Source organism: Vulpes lagopus, chromosome 22 (genome assembly GCF_018345385.1).
Source record: "Vulpes lagopus strain Blue_001 chromosome 22, ASM1834538v1, whole genome shotgun sequence".
Classification (NCBI taxonomy): domain Eukaryota; kingdom Metazoa; phylum Chordata; class Mammalia; order Carnivora; family Canidae; genus Vulpes; species Vulpes lagopus.
In genome coordinates, this window is record NC_054845.1 from 1,386,434 (window position 1) to 1,402,805 (window position 16,372).

The following is a 16,372-nucleotide window of genomic DNA, read 5'->3' on the forward strand; positions in this document are numbered from 1 at the left end:
TTATTAAATCTGTAATTTAATAAATTGGTGCCTCTGATGGACCAATTTAAACTACGTAGTAACTAATTAATTAGTATCGATTTCTAGTTAACCTTACATTTGTCTGTCTTTACTTTTAAAGAAGTACTTGAATTTCAGTTTTGTAATAATCTTAAAAAATATATAGGAGAGGTTGATAATGCAATAGATTTTGATGGCAGTTTTTCACCTGCTGATGTGAAGAACTGTGAGTCAAGAATACAGGCTATTAATAGAAAATCAAGGCCTAATCTGGCCACTTTTTAGCCATATGACCTAATTGCAGTTACTTAGACCTAGTTTGATTATGTGTAGCACATGCTTGTCCTAACATTCTGCATTACCTTGAAGACAGCCTGAGTTAATGTATGTGAAATTTCTTTGAAGCTATAAAGTGTTAAATAAAATATAGCATCATAGTTACTTTTATCCTGTAGCCCTTATTTTTCCTCCAGCCCATATGAATTTCTTCTATACACATAATGTTTCTTTTCCTTTGGTATACATACTTTGGCTGTTACAGCATAGATGCTACTAATGTGAAATGTCTGCACTTCTGGGCAAAAGTCAAGAGAAGGCCATAGAAGCCTTATATTTTTGGAGAAGGGCTGTATGTAATTGAACATTCAGGGTATCAGGAAGTGCTCTCAAATTGGGATTTGTCAAATTAGTATATCATCTTATGACAAACAAAATTCCAATTAATACTAAGTATAAATTAGGAAATGATCATAGGAATTTAAATCTTACTGATTTTAGAAAGCCTTTCATGATTAGATCTCCTATAAGTCTTTGCTGTCTGGTTAAGTATAGTAAGTAGGTTTGGTAGTTTTGAAGAAAAAGGGACGAGATTTTAATATAGATAAGCAAAAGTAAAAGCCATAAGTGGTTCCCAGTCAGTTTCCTAATGCTTGGTAGTGAATTAGTTTTCCTTCCTGCTGTTTCCAAACACCTTTGGGCCTCTTGTAAAACTTGCAAGTTGAGAATCCAGTCTTTTCTTCTCCCCTTCTTATCCTCTTTCTCCTCTCCTTCCTCCTCCAGCCCCCACAGTTTTGGTTGCTGTTGAGGAAAACTAAAATGGAGCATAATTATTGTTTCAGTTTTATGAGTAAATTTGGATTTGCTCTGGTAAACCATGCATTATTTTGCACAATCAAAACTTTGTATTATTTTGATTTTTTTAATTAATTAATTAATTTATTTTAAAATATTTTATTTATTCATGAGAGACACAGAGAGAGAGGCAGAGACATAGGCAGAGAGAGGAGCAGGCTCCATGCAGGGAGCCTGATGTGGGACTCGATCCCGGGACCCCAGGATCACGCCCTGGGCCAAAGGCAGGCGCTAAACCACTGAGCCACCCAGGGATCCCCTTGATTACATTTAAATGCAAAATTTTCAAACTGTACTGTACCTGGACTTTGCCTTTTTAAATTCATCATAGTTTATCCATCACCCATAATCAATATCAAATAAATATTTGATTATTAATAAATGGTTTAAAAGGTAGCATTTTGATTTAGGCACACAGAGTATCCAGGCTAGAGCTGTCTTAGAGTTATCTTCCCTTAATTTTTTGCATATTGCTATGTGGAGATGCTGAGCTTTGTTATAGTGTGAAATGTCAGGCATTTTAGCAATTTTTTTTCTTAAAGTGGCAATTTTCTTGTAGATGCTATCATAATACTAATGTATGTTGCTTTATCTTAAAAATATATCATGACTCCTCCTTTTTCTTTTAATTTAAAAAATAATTGTTAGTGTATCCAATAGTAAGTATTAATATTTAAGCAACTTTGAATATCTCTTGGGGCAATTATAAATCTTAGTGCTTAGGGGCTGGCTCTTTGATTGTTTTGCCTAGTCTAAAAGACTAGATAACTGGGCAAATCAGTAAACCTTAGAGGGGCTTGAGCTTTGTTCAAACTAAAATCTTTGGAATGTTATCAAGTTATATTAAAATTTTTCTTGGAAGAAAGATTACAGATCTGTATGAGATACCAAAAAAAACCCAGATTTCCTTAAAAGTCAACTGTAGTATGAAAAATAATGTGAACCTAAATTTTTAGAATTCAGTTTTTTCTTCCTTTTAGCTATGCTCCATTGAAGTAACTTGTGAATCAGCCAGCGTGATGGCTGCAACACTGGCTAATGGTGGTTTCTGTCCAATTACTGGTGAGAGAGTACTGAGCCCTGAAGCAGTTCGAAATACTCTAAGTTTGATGCATTCCTGTGGCATGTATGATTTCTCAGGGCAGTTTGCCTTCCATGTAAGTAATTGTTTAATCTTAATTTTCTCTTGCTAGAAACTAGTCTGGACTAGTTCTTTTAAAAATACTGTTTGAACTTTGGTTCTCAAGCAGACATTAATTTTTGAGAGAGAGAGAGACACTTTTCAAGGTTAATTTGTTACAGACTTGGTAAGGAATAGAGTTAAGCAGTCTGCCAGATATTCTAAAGAACTTGAAGTTTAATTTATAGGACCTCATCACTTGTACTTACAAGGCATTCCAATGTAACAGGGTTGGTACAGACATTATCTGCTTTTTCTTGTTAAATATTTAGCATTATGGCGATTACATATCTCAAGAATTCCTTAAGTTCAGAAGGAACGCATAATTGTAATGTTTAATATCTTTGGTTATGTTATAGATTTTTTAAAGCACTTAAAGTATATTTAAGTTAACAAAATATACTGCTTTAGGCTCTGTTGTACACTTGTGAACATTTGTGTATGCTTGTGCAATGAATGTATAGACTTTCTTACCTCATTCTGCCTATGTGAAGACATAATGCCCTAAAAAATTTTTTTTTAAGATTTTATTTATTTATTCATGAGAGACACACAGAGAGGGGCAGAGACACAGGCAGAGGGAAAAAAGCAGACTCCCTGCTGAGTATGGAGCCCAATGTGGGACTCGAACCTGGAGTTCTGGGATCACGCCCTGAGCCAAAGGCAGACGTTCAACCACTGAGCCACCCAGGGTCCCAAAAAAATTTTATTTGAAAATTTTAAAGCAAAAATAGAGAAATGCATTTAACATTACCCACTACTCAACCTCAATAATTATCATTATATGACCAATATTGTTTATCTTTATTCCCCACCCCGCCATAGTTTAATATGTAATTCTAAATAAGGACTTAAAAAAAAAAGTAGCATTATTACATTTTTAAAAAGATAATATCTTAATCTCTAATATCATCAAGAATTTAGTGTTCAGATGATCCGGATTGATTATTTTATAATTTCCTTGACTTGGGATGCAAATATGGGCCATATGCTATGATAGTTGTATCTCCTCTTATTATTATTTTTTAAATCTATGGTTTTCCCCTTGATGTTTTTACTTGTTATTTTTAGTTGAAAAACGTAGGTCGTTTATCCTATAGTTTCTCACAGTCTAGATTTTGTTTATTATATTCATACCATTGTCCCTTGTATCTTGTTTTCCTTATAAATTGGTATATCCCATTCAGATGATTATTTTTTCTTTCTTAGATTCTGTACAAAATTACTTCTAGCAATAGGTATTTAGTAGCTGAATGTTAGTAAGCCATTAGTGAATACTATCCTGATGATACTAATTTTGTCTTTTATCATAATTATTGTCAAGTGTTCCATAATGTGAACTTAAAAGTTTTGAAGAGGATTAATTTGAATTAATCTTCTCTATTCTTCAGACAATTCTCTGACAGTATGCAGAGAATCTTTTTTTTTAGAATCTTTTAAGAAGTTATAATTTCTCATTGTTTTTAGTCATAGAATATTTTTTGAAAGTAATGCTTTATACTTTATTACATATTTATTATAGAATTAAAAAATATAGTCCAAAAGAGTAAAATAAAGACATGCACACCCCACAATTTAGATATAATCTACTTTAATATTAGAGTATGTCTTTTCAGATTTTTTTTCCATATTCAAATATATCTCAACCGTTCCATAGTGTTTTCTCATTCATTGTATTATAAACATGTCGAAAAATACATTTGTAATGTTGGAATTCTGTGTATATGTAAACCATAGTAAGTTTAAGTTCCCTTATTATTGGGTATAACTTTTCTTTTTTTTTTAAATATTCACATCAATATCCTTTTTTTCAAATTATTTTCAGGTTGGTCTTCCTGCAAAATCTGGAGTTGCTGGAGGCATTCTTTTAGTTGTCCCCAATGTCATGGGCATGATGTGCTGGTCTCCTCCTCTGGATAAGATGGGCAACAGTGTCAAGGGAATTCACTTCTGTCATGTAAGCATATTTTCTTAATGAAAATAATGGTCATAGAATGAAACCATCCAGTGATTCAATGTTTTAAATTTAATTCTAATATAGTTAACATACAATAATGATGTATTAGTTTCAGGTGTACAATATAAGTGACTCAGCAATTCTCTACATTACCCAGTGTTGATCATCATCATCCCCCTCACTTATTTCACCCATACCCCCACTCACCTCTCCTCTGGTAACCAGCAGTTAGTTCTCTGTAGCTGAGTCTGTTTTTTGGTTTATTTCTTTTTTGCCTCTATATTTATTCTGTTTCTTAATATCCGCATACGAGTGAAACCATATAGTATTTGTCTTTTTCTGACTGGCTTATTACTTCACTTAGCATTATACTCTCTAGATCCATGCATGTTGCAGCAAATGGCAAGATTTCATTCTTTTTTATGGCTGAATAATATTGCATTGTGTGAATATGTATATGTGAGTGTGTGTATGTGTATATATATATATCTATTCATCTGTTGATGGACATGAGCTATTTCCATAGTTTGGCTATTGTAGATAATGCTCCAGCAAACATAGAGGTGTATGTCCCTCAAATCAGTGTTCTCCTATTCTTTGGGTAAATGTGAAATTGTGTGATTACTGGATCATAGGGTAACTTTTTTTTTTTTTTTTAACTTTTTAAGAAACCTTCATACTGTTTTCCATAGTGGCTGTATCAGTTTGCATTCCCATCAACAGTGGTTTTGATTTGCATTACCCTGATGATGAGTGATGTTGAACTTTCATGTGTTGACCATCTGCATGTCTTTGGAGAAATGTCTGTTCCTGTCTTCTATCCATTTATTAATCGGATAATTTATTTTTTGGATGTTGAGTTGTATCAATTTTGGATACTTACCCTTTATCAGATATGTCATTTGCAAGTATCTTCTTCCATATAGGTTGTTTTTTGGTTTGGTTGATTGTTTCCTTTGCTATGCATAAGCTCTTTATTTTGATTTGGTCTCAATACTTTGTTTTTGCTTTTGTTTTCCTTGCCTCAGGAAACCTACCTAGAAAGATGTTGGCTGTAGCCAGTGCCGAGGAGTTACTGCCTATGATCTCTTCTAGGATTTTTATGGTTTTTAGGTCTCACGTTTAGGTCCTTAATCCATTTTAAGTTGAGTTTTGTGTATGATGTAAGAAAATTGGTGCGCTTTCATTTCTTCTGCATGTAACTTTCCAGTTTTCTCAACACCACTTCTTGAAGAGACTATCTTTTTCAGCCATTGTATGTTGTTTCCTACTTTGTCAAAGATTAATTGACCATATAATTGTGAGTTTATTTCTGGATTTTCTCTTCTGTTTCACTGATCTATATGTCTGGGTTTTTGTTGTTGTTGATGTTTTTTAAGATTTTATTTTGAGAGCGAGAGAACACAGCAGGGAGAGTGGCAGGCAGTGGGAGAGGGAGAAGCAGGCTCCCAGATGATCACATAGCCTGATGTGGGGCTCTATCCCAGGACTCTGGGATCATGACCTGAACTGAAGGCAGATACTCAACTGACTGAGCCAATCAGGCGCCGCTGTATGTCTGTTTTTTGTGCCTGTACCATTCTGTTTTGATTACTATAGCTTTGTAATATAACTTGAAGTCTGGAATTGTGATACCTCTGGTTTTTTCTTTTTCAAGATCGCTTTGGCTATTTAGAGTCTTTTTGTTTTTATACAAATTTTAGGATTATTCTAGTTCTGTGAAAAATGCTTTTAGTATTTTGATAGAAATTGCATTAAATCTGTAGATTGCTTTGGATAGTATAGACATTTTAATAATATTTGTTCCAATCCATGAGCATGGAGTGTCTTCCATTCCATTGCTTTGTATCATCTTCAGTTTTTTTCATCAGTGTTTTATAGTTCAAAGTACAGGTCTTTCACCTCGTTGGTTAAGTTTATTACTAGATATTTTATTATTTTTGGTGCAATTATAAATGGGATTGTTGGGACGCCTGGGTGGCTCTGTGGTTGAGTGTCTGCCTTCGGCTCAGGGCGTGACCCCAGGGTCCTGGGATCGAGTCCTGCACTGGGCTCCTTGTAAGGAGCCTGCTTCTCCCTCTGCCTGTGTCTCTGCCCCCCCCTCTCTGTGTGTCTCATGAATAAATAAAATCTTTTCGAAAATAAATAAATAAATGAGGGGATCCCTGGGTGGTGCAGCGGTTTGGCGCCTGCCTTTGGCCCAGGGCGCGATCCTGGAGACCCGGGATCGAATCCCACATCGGGCTCCCGGTGCATAGAGCCTGCTTCTCCCTCTGCCTGTGTCTCTGCCTCTCTCTCTCTCTCTGTGACTATCATAAATAAAAAATTAAAAAAAAAAAAAAAAAAAAAAAAATAAATAAATAAATGGGATTATTTTCTTAATTTCTCTTTGTGGTTTATTATTAATGTATAGAAATGTATTGGATTTCTCTATATTGATTTTGTATCCTGTGACTTTACTGAATTCATTTATCAATTCCGGTAGTTTTTGGGTGGAGTCTTTAGGGTTTTCTATAGATAGTATCATGACATCTGCAAATAGAGGAAATTTTCTTCTTTACCAGTTTGTATGCCTTTTATTTCTTTTGTTGTCTGATTGGTGTGGCTAGGACTTCCAGTACTATGTAGAATAAAAGTAGTGAGAGTGGACATCTTGTTCTTGACCTTAGGGTAAAAGTTCCCAAGTTTTTTCCCATAGAATATGATGTTAGTTGTGGGTTTTTCGTGGATGTTGTATAATAATGTCATGTAAGTGGTACCATCCAGTGATTCTATTTCTTTACTCACTTCAGTGGTCTTTTGATGGTTGGCATTCTCCCTACCTACCTGTTACTCATCGAGTAGCTTTCAACTGCTTTATCAGATAGCTGCCATATAACACATTTCCACAGAAAATTGCATTTGTTGAATGCTGATGTTTTACTTGTCATGGTTTTAAAAAGTTTTGTTTTCAAAAGTTGAACTAATGTTAATAAGCTTGGAAAGGTTTAAATTTAAAGCACAACACAATTTATTATAGTTTAATATATCATTGTTAATATGCATGTTTATCCATAAACTACCATGAAAGTCTCTTTTTTGAGGACATAAGCACTGGTAAAGTAAAATTGTTACTATTGTTGATTAGTTCAATATTTTATGTTGCTCCCCAAGTCTTGCTAATATCTCAGCTTTTGGTGTTATGTACATTATTACTTTAGACTCTATATTGAATACCATAATTTTTCTGAAAACTTTCTCAATTAAAATTCTGATTTATTTTTCAGTTTTTTGTATTTTAGAAAAACTAGAGGACATTGGATTGCTTATAGATTACAATAGATTATAACTAGAATATTTATTTTAATTTTTGTGATGCTTTATGGTTATTTGATAGAATAGTTCTTTCATATGGCCTGTTGGTATAGTGCCTATTTTATAGGAAATGAAAATTAAACAAATTGATGGTGTAACCCCCAGGGTCATACTAGTAAGCAGTGTTCTCAAGATTTTATCCATGTCTTCTCGTTTTGATTTTAGTTCCCTTCTTGATGTATCATGCTGCTTTATTAACATAACAGTGGTATTTTCCATGAGATAGTAGTTAGGTTAGGTTAGTATTAGTGTGATTTTTTTTTAATATGAAAATCAATAGCCATTGAAGAGACAACTTCTTATACTTGTTCTGTTTATTTATAGGATCTTGTTTCTCTCTGTAATTTCCATAACTATGATAATCTGAGACACTTTGCAAAAAAACTTGATCCTCGAAGAGAAGGTGGTGATCAAAGGGTAAGCAAAATTCTTATTTAGATTACTATGATTTTTCTAAGAGAACATGAGATTCACCTGTTTGAATAGAACTTTGTTAGTGGCCTCATATATTTGCTGATCACAAAGGACTGTACACAAATTGTTGACATTTTTATCCTGGAAACAGTGATAAAGATATTGTTGTTTCATTTAAGTTTCAACTGGTTAGCTTAGCAGCAGTGTTTCCCTCCCCACCACCCATTTTCCTATTTTAAGCGATATTTTTAAGAATTGATTCTGTTAAAAAAATAAAAAAAGAATTGATTCTGTTCCAAGAAAACATTAGAAAGTGCTACATGCTATTTAAAAAAAAAAGCCTTGTTTTTACTCTTAATATTTGTTAGCTTATAGTCTTGAAGTTTATTTTGATGTGGATGGATATATAAATGGAAAAGGATTATATACTACTAGTGAATGACCTTTGAAAGCCACATAGTAAGTTTTATTGGCCACTACAGTTGAGATACTTTCCTATAAAAAATGTTTAATGCAGAATTCTTGATACTCTTACTTTAAACTAATATTGTTTATCAGTGTGTTTGGCTTCATATTATTGCATATACCTGCTTTTTTAGAGCTGATATTTAAGAGTTGGGACTTAAATGTTAGGAACAAGATTTTTTTGTCTTCATAGTTATTCACTGGAACAAGGACTTGTTTTTGAGTTTTAATTAAATTCCTTTACATCCCATCTATAAAATGTTTTATAGTAATAAATACCTAATTAGACTTGAAGCTAATAGAAATTATTTTTAATGCATACCAAGAAAATTTTCCTACTGTTAGTTCCAATCAAAGTAACTTCTAATATATATGAGAATTATGCAAAGCCAACAGAATAGAAACTTCCATGAGAGTCAACATGAGTAACATGGAACAAAACATCAAATGGTGGTGGGTGAAAATGTTAACAGATTTTAATAACATTCATTGAAAAATACCGTTTTATAGCTTGGACCTTTCTTCACTCAAGTGCACTAATAAATTATGTATGTTGCTTGAACAACTAGCATTCCTTTGGACCATTGGACTATGAAAGTCTCCAACAAGAACTTGCTTTAAAAGAGACAGTGTGGAAAAAAGTGTCACCTGAGTCAAATGAGGACATCTCTACAACTGTAGTATATAGAATGGAAAGTCTGGGAGAGAAAAGCTAAAGAAATGGGTTCTAGTTTCAGAATGTTCTTCATTTAACCTTTCAAACATCTTTAGCTTTTTTGCATACTATAAATATTTATTTGAGTTTTTTGTGTTCTCATCCTTGGGTGCTGGAGCCATAAAGCTTTTTTTCCTTTTTATCTTTGTATAAAGATAATAGATTAAAAAGTGGATTTGTTGGTCTTTAAAAAAGTATTTATAAATAAGTAAAGCATATTTGCTTTATCTTTAATGATGCAAAAAGGAAAGATTCCTTTAAATTTTTCATGGTATAATTAAAATTTTAACAATCTTCATTTTAAAATATTAACAAATATGTAATTTTTTGGTTCTAAAACCCACACATTGAACTTGTAAGTTTCATTACATTTTGTTTTTTCTTTCCTAGTTTTACAACTGACATAATGTCTGTAGGAGCAATAGAAAGTTATTTCAATGCTAAATTCAAAACTAAAAAGGCAAAATTAATGAATCCCAAATTATTTAATATAGTAGTAGATTATAAAATTAGCTTAAGGTTTACATTTTATGCCATTTTTTTAGTGATAGATTGGCTTTAAATTTTTAAAACTTCATTTTAAATTTTATGAAACACTTTAAAATATAATCATGTCTTTGCTTTTTTTACTTTGCAATTCTTCTTTGTTCTGTCAAAATTGTCATGTACAGGAGTGTCTTATGTTACTAAAACATTCCAGCCAAAGAATCTCAGAAGTAAGATAATGAAGTTTCACTGTTAAAAAGCTATAATGGTTACTCAGAAGGAGCAACAGTGAGTGTCTTCAAGTGAAATGTTTACCTGAACAATTTTATTTTCGTATTATCCACATTACTTTTTCTATGTTATATTTAAGTATGAATGGTGAAATCTTGGGTTTTAGCTTTTAATATTTTTATTATCATAATTTCACAAATGCTAATCTTTTATGATAAATCATAATAACATCTCAAAGTTAGCTTTACTTGAACTCTTAGAGTACTTAAATGAATTCAGTCTGATAGTAGTAAGCTACTAAAATGTTAGATCTGAATCCTTTTGTTTGGTTATAAAAATGCAATATTGAGAATCAAAACTTGTTTTTAAAAGAAGAATTATTTTGAATAATTTACAGTGTTTAAAGTTTGTCTTGGCAAAGTGATTGTAAAATTCTGTAGGACCTATTCACACTTCTTCCTTCTTCCAGATATCTCTGCTTTTTCCCCACAATTTCTTTATCATAACTGCAAGGAGTTTTTTGTTCCTATTTTATTTATTTTTAAACTTAACAGATTTTGGAGGGCAGTGATGATCTAGAAGGAGAACTTGATAGTTTTTAAGTGTCATGGCAAATATGTGATAGATAACATCTATGAAAGTAAATAAGGTAGTAAAAAAGGTTTCACTGAGTGATTTAGATACCGTTGCAAATATACAGAAAACTTGATCATATGATGTCTGGTGTTTGGGGACTATGACATTAGAAAAAGAAGTTCCCTTGCAAAGGTGTTGGTTAAAAGCTTTTTGGGCTAAGTTAAGTATTAAATTTAAATATTTAAATATATGTTAAGTTTTAGAGGATTTTTTCAAGGATTTTATGGTTACTTGAATACATCTCTAATGTACAAATGCATATCTCACTGGATGCTTCTGGTTTGGCCATTTATAGAGCAGTGGTGGTTTTTTTTGAAGGCCTTGCTTGTTTCTCCAACACCTTTAAACAGTATCATTTGTACTGTGACTTCCACCAGAGCCATTTGCAGTTTGGGGAACGTCTTAATTGATAGATCAGAAAAAAGGCTTTATTTTTCCTCTATGCTCTAAAGTGTTAAATTTTACTATTTCATTTGGAGAGTGGTTTTACTTTATAAAATGAAAATTTGTTTCCCATTGTGTCCATATGTATAGATTTCAAAATTATGTTGTTAATTTTTGGTACTTATGTTGGTAAAGAACAAATGCACACTTAACAGTGAAGTAGTATTAACCTAACCTGTGTGTATAGAATCTTGTGAAGGATGAGCATCCAGAAATTTTGTAGGAGGGTATCCGTATGGAAGAAGGGGGAAGGTACTGTGAATAGGCCTCCAAACTTTACTTAAAAAAAAAAAAAAAAGAAAAATCTTTGCCAGATTTAAAGACATTCTTTAAATTGATTCCTTCAGTATTTTTAATACCTTTTCAAATAAAGTTCTTGAAAAGTACCCAGTATTGTGGATTTAACATTTCATGCCATTACTGATTCTTGATATTCAAGCATTTAGGAGTTAGCACATCTGTTTTTCTGTTTTTTTTTTTTTCATTATTAACATTTCATTTGAAATGCATATCCTTCCTGAATTACTTTATTTTTAGCATAAATGTTGTGCATTTTATCCTTAGTGTTTGGATTAAAACATTTGTGTTATTTAGCTTTCTTTCATTTGCTTTGTATATTTAAAAATGTACCTTTTATTTTCCAGTATGCCTTTTTGTATTGTACAATAAATTTATTTTAAGCTGATTTTATTGTTTTTTTTTTTTTTTGCTTTGTTTTGTTTTTGATGAAAGCAACTCTAGCATTTTAAATATAAAACAAGTATTTGGAATTTTAGCATAAAAATTTCTTTTATGAAGATACTATTAAAATGCTTTATATTTTTAATTCTGAGGCTGTTGAGATATTAGAAATACTCAAGGGCTTAGTTTGATTTTTTTTTTTTTTTTTTTTTTTTTAGCAAAGTAGAGTTGGTGGGGTTTTTTGAGGGATAGGTTGCTTTCCTATTGGATGTACTAGAATTATTTGAATAAAGACTTTCCTCCCAAATTTTTTTGGGGTGTTGTTCCATTTGACAACATAAAAAAAAAGTATACCCTATTTACTGTTTCTGCTTTCTGAGGAAGAGTATCACTGATTTTAATTGACTCTCAACTATCTGTTGTCCAGCATAGGAAAAATATATTGCTAAATAAAACGAAGAGTATCAATCATACTACTACTTTAAAATTGTCATTCACAGAGTTATGTTGAGTGCAAGAACTATAATATAGAAATTTACCTTAACTACTTTTTAAGGAATTTAAGGATTCAAGGAATTTAATTCCTTTTTAAGGAATTTTTCAGAAGGAACTTAGTTCTTCTCTGTATATTTACACAGCATAGTTGGTCAAATATAGTACAGTTGACTCTCAAACACAGGGTCAAACTGCATGAGACCACTTATATAACTTAATTTTAGGCCAGTACTGTAATGTATTTTATCTTCCTTATGATTTTCTTAATGACCTTTTTTTTCCTAGTGTACTATGTATATTTTAGTGTACTGCTTATATTCTTGGTCAGTGTAGGCTGTTAGTAGTTAAGTTTTGGGGGAGTCAAAAATTATGTGCAGATTTTCAACTACACAAGGAGCCGGTATCCCTAGTTCCCACCACAACATTGTTCAGGGTCAGCTGCACTTTTCCACCCCAACATTGTTCAAAGTCAACTGCACTTTAAATATTTCTATTTGATCAGATCTATCATTTGCATCCAGAGATATCCCAAATATATTAGAGAATTTTAAAACTATTTGAAGGGGAAATACCATTGTTTATAAGAATTTGTATTTGTGGGATTTTTGATAAAATTCTTTGGGGACTAGTAAATAAGGAGTTCAAGTGTCATAATATATTCAATATGTAATGATTGCTTACTTTTAAAGATACAGTTGGAATTTTTTGTTACTATTTTTAATCCATTTAAAGCAAAGGGAGAGGTGACTCAAAAGAGCTTGGTGATCTTGGTCTGACAGTGTAGAGTTTTATAGGCATGCATGTAATGTGGAAAGAAACGCTGATAGATACCGATCTATATCCTGGTAATTTATGTATAATGTGTGGGTGTTATATGTGTTTGTTTGTAAGTATATATATATCTGTATATGTCTGTCCATCCATCTATCCATTTATCAGTCCATCCATCTTCTGAAAATTAGCAGCAGTTCTTTACACATAGTGTCTTATGTATCAGTGGTTCGTGGCTTCATTCCTATCCCAAGTTTTGTCATAGAAGAACTCTTTTTAATTTATTTTTTTTTCATAGAACTCTTAACGTTTTTGCTGCCCCCACAATTTATAAAATATAACATATTTCCCTTGTTCAATTTAACTCTAAAAGATTGTGATTCCTTTTGTTGTGCCCATTCACTACCTGCACTGTCAGGGCAAGGGGGTAACGGTATTGGGAAACTCTGTAAGAGGCAAAGCAAGAACTATAAATTTCATGTGGAAGTTGAATTTAAGGCAGTCTCCAAAATTTTTTACATGAAGGATTATATTCAACTGAAAGTAATGTACTCATTTTGAACACCTTATGGAATAGATTTATTCCAAAAACTGCACAATTTTTATTTTTTAAGAATGTGCTTTGCTATTCTCTTGTGAAAATGTGTTTGTTCTAACTACTCTTAAATTCTAGAATGCGATTTTTTAAAAAGGGTAGCATGATTTCTGCCTAGTTCCTTTACTATTTTATAGTAAATGTTATGTTTACATTGTATAATAAAACCAAAGCTAGATGTTGGAGATACAGCTGCTATGATGCATCGTGACCTATCCTTCAGTTTTCACCTAGATTTATTCAGAAGAGACTTTTACCTTAGTGTATTTTGCATTCTCTGTCATGGAGTTTAAAGGCAAAATAAAACAGGAAAATATATTCAAATAAACTAAGTTCAACCACTTTTATTTCATATTGTAGCATAGTTAAAAACATTTGTTTCTTATACAGATAGAAATGGAAGGAATTTAATTGGACTGGGAGAGGTTCTGTTACCCCTCTTACCCCTCTTCTCTCTTCCCTTGCCCAAGTAGTTTATCAAAGTGAATTCCATACAGACCTGAAGAAATTTAGAGTTCTACTTAGTCTCTTTTACTTTAGTTTTTAAAACTACTATAAAAGGCATCTTAGGGATCCCTGGGTGGCGCAGCAGTATAGCGCCTGCCTTTGGCCCAGGGCGCGATCCTGGAGACCCGGGATCAAATCCCACGTCTGGCTCCCGGTGCATGGAGCCTGCTTCTCCCTCTGCCTGTGTCTCTGCCTCTCTCTCTCTCTCTCTCTCTCTCTCTCTGTGACTATCATAAATAAATAAAAATTAAAAAAAAAATTAAAAAAAAATAAAATAAAAATAAAAGGCATCTTAGAGGGACGCCTGGATGGCTCAGTGGTTGAGCGTCTGCCCTCAGCTCAGGGTGTGATGCCAGTTCGGGATCGAGTCCCGCATCAGGCTCCCCGTGAGGGGCCTGCTTCTTCGTCTGCCTGTCTCTCTGCTTCTCTCTCTGTGTGTCTCTCATGAATAAATAAATAAAATCTTTAAAAAATTTTTAAAAAAAATTTTTTTTAAAATTCTTTAAAAAAAATCTTTTATTTTAAAAAATAAAATATGCCAAATGTATAAAGTCTTTGTTGATTAAACTTTTATAATGGCTTTCTAATCAATTAGATTAACCTTTAACTAAAATGAGTGATAGAAAATAGCACTTGAGTGTACTTGAGCCTTTTTTGGTGGTGTCTGGTATTTTTTGGCATAAATTTTTATTGAGAACTGTTGTGTATGGGGTAAAAAAAAGAACAAATTATGATTCTTGGTGCCAAATGCTGTGATGATACAGTTCAGTTTGGGGGCTCACAAGAAAAAGTAATGAAATGACAAGTTTTGGCAATTGATCTCATAACACTGTTATTAGATTTTCAACTCTAAATCTCATTTACTAACTCAGAAATATTTAGTTAAATCTCAGTGATAAAGAACGACTTGGAAAAAAAAGAAAAAAAAAAGAAAAAGAAAAAAAAAAAAAAAAAGAACGACTTGGTATATCTACTTTGAAGCCAAATTTTAATATCTGAGGATGTGAGTTTTCTGGACATGTTATTATTAAAAATATTGGTTTTTTTCATTATTTACCTTCTGAAATACTTCCAATGATTGAATACTTCCAGATTGAATACTTCCAGATGATTGAAATTATCTGTCAGGAAGGCTTAGCATTTTCTTTTTCTTTCTTTCTTTCTTTTTTTTTTTTTTTTTTTTTTTTTATGATAGTCACAGAGAGAGTGAGAGAGAGGCAGAGACACAGGCAGAGGGAGAAGCAGGCTCCATGCACCGGGAGCCCGATGTGGGATTCGATCCCGGGTCTCCAGGATCGCGCCCTGGGCCAAAGGCAGGCGCCGAACCGCTGCGCCACCCAGGGATCCCCTTTCTTTCTTTTTTTAAAGATTTTATTTATTTGACAGAGCGAGCAAGCGCACAGTCAGGGCGCGGCAGTCAGAGAGAGAAGGAGAAGCAGGCTCCTAGCAGGTGCGGAATCTGATACAGGGCTCCATCCCAGGACCCTGGGATCAGGATCTGAGCCTAAGGCAGGCACTTTACTGACTGAGCCACCCAGGTGCCCCTGGAAGGCTTAACTTTTAAAAGGAAAAGTTCTTAAACAGTTTTAGATTTGTTTCCATATTAACATGTCTGGTAATTTTTGTTTATATAATGAAAATCTCTGTCCCGTAATTCCACTTTGAAACCCTGAGTTACAGTTTTAGTTCATATTCTCTAAACAGCTGAAGAATTTTTTATTTTTAAAACATAGTTCAACCTTTCTAGATCTTTGATGTTCTTTCATTTATCATAATCTCATAATTTTTTAGAATTTGATAATTGAGGGGCACCAGGGTGACCCAGTTGTGTCCAACTCTTGATTTCGGCTCTGGTGTCATGATCTCAGGGTCATGAGATCAAGCCCCAAGGTCAGCTCTACCCAGGGCATAGAGCCTGCTTAAGATTCTCTCTCTCCTACCCCCTGCCCTTCCCCCAGTTGCACGTAAGCAAGCTGTCTCTCTAAGAAATAATGTAAATAAGAATCCCATAACTGTGCTTGAAAGTTAAATAAATCCTAAAGTTTATCTGGTGCAAACTCCGACTTCAGCCAACCCCCTTTTCCAGATTTCTTAGCACCTTGCTTTCTCAGTTAACATATGTAGAATATTTTTTTTCTCTGTCTTCATGGAGTTTGGTCTGTTTTGTGTTTTGTTATGACAGCCGTTTGTTTATTGGTTATTTCTAATGAAAAGCATAATTGGCAATAGTTAAAATGACTAAGTTATTTGGCAAACTGATTGTCCCATCAGTGTTTGTTAAAACTACTTAATTGTATTTTTCTAGTAAAC

The 16,372-nt window shown here is 33.0% G+C and overlaps 1 protein-coding gene across 3 annotated transcripts in view; it reads left to right on the forward strand.

Moving 5' to 3' along the window:
• The window catches only part of GLS (glutaminase), a 75,517-nt gene that overhangs the window by 37,871 nt on the left and 21,274 nt on the right, over nucleotides 1-16,372 (forward strand). The window contains exons 12-15 of one of the 3 annotated variants that reach the window (XM_041737353.1): nucleotides 2,112-2,288; nucleotides 4,137-4,268; nucleotides 7,947-8,039; nucleotides 9,071-11,698. In XM_041737353.1, the coding sequence (XP_041593287.1) occupies nucleotides 2,112-2,288; nucleotides 4,137-4,268; nucleotides 7,947-8,039; nucleotides 9,071-9,217 (549 nt within the window). In that variant the 3' untranslated portion in view covers nucleotides 9,218-11,698. Of the gene's footprint in view, nucleotides 1-2,111; nucleotides 2,289-4,136; nucleotides 4,269-7,946; nucleotides 8,040-9,011; nucleotides 11,699-16,372 lie in introns of those variants that run through there. The other 2 variants (XM_041737354.1, XM_041737352.1) reach the window with 2 other exon arrangements.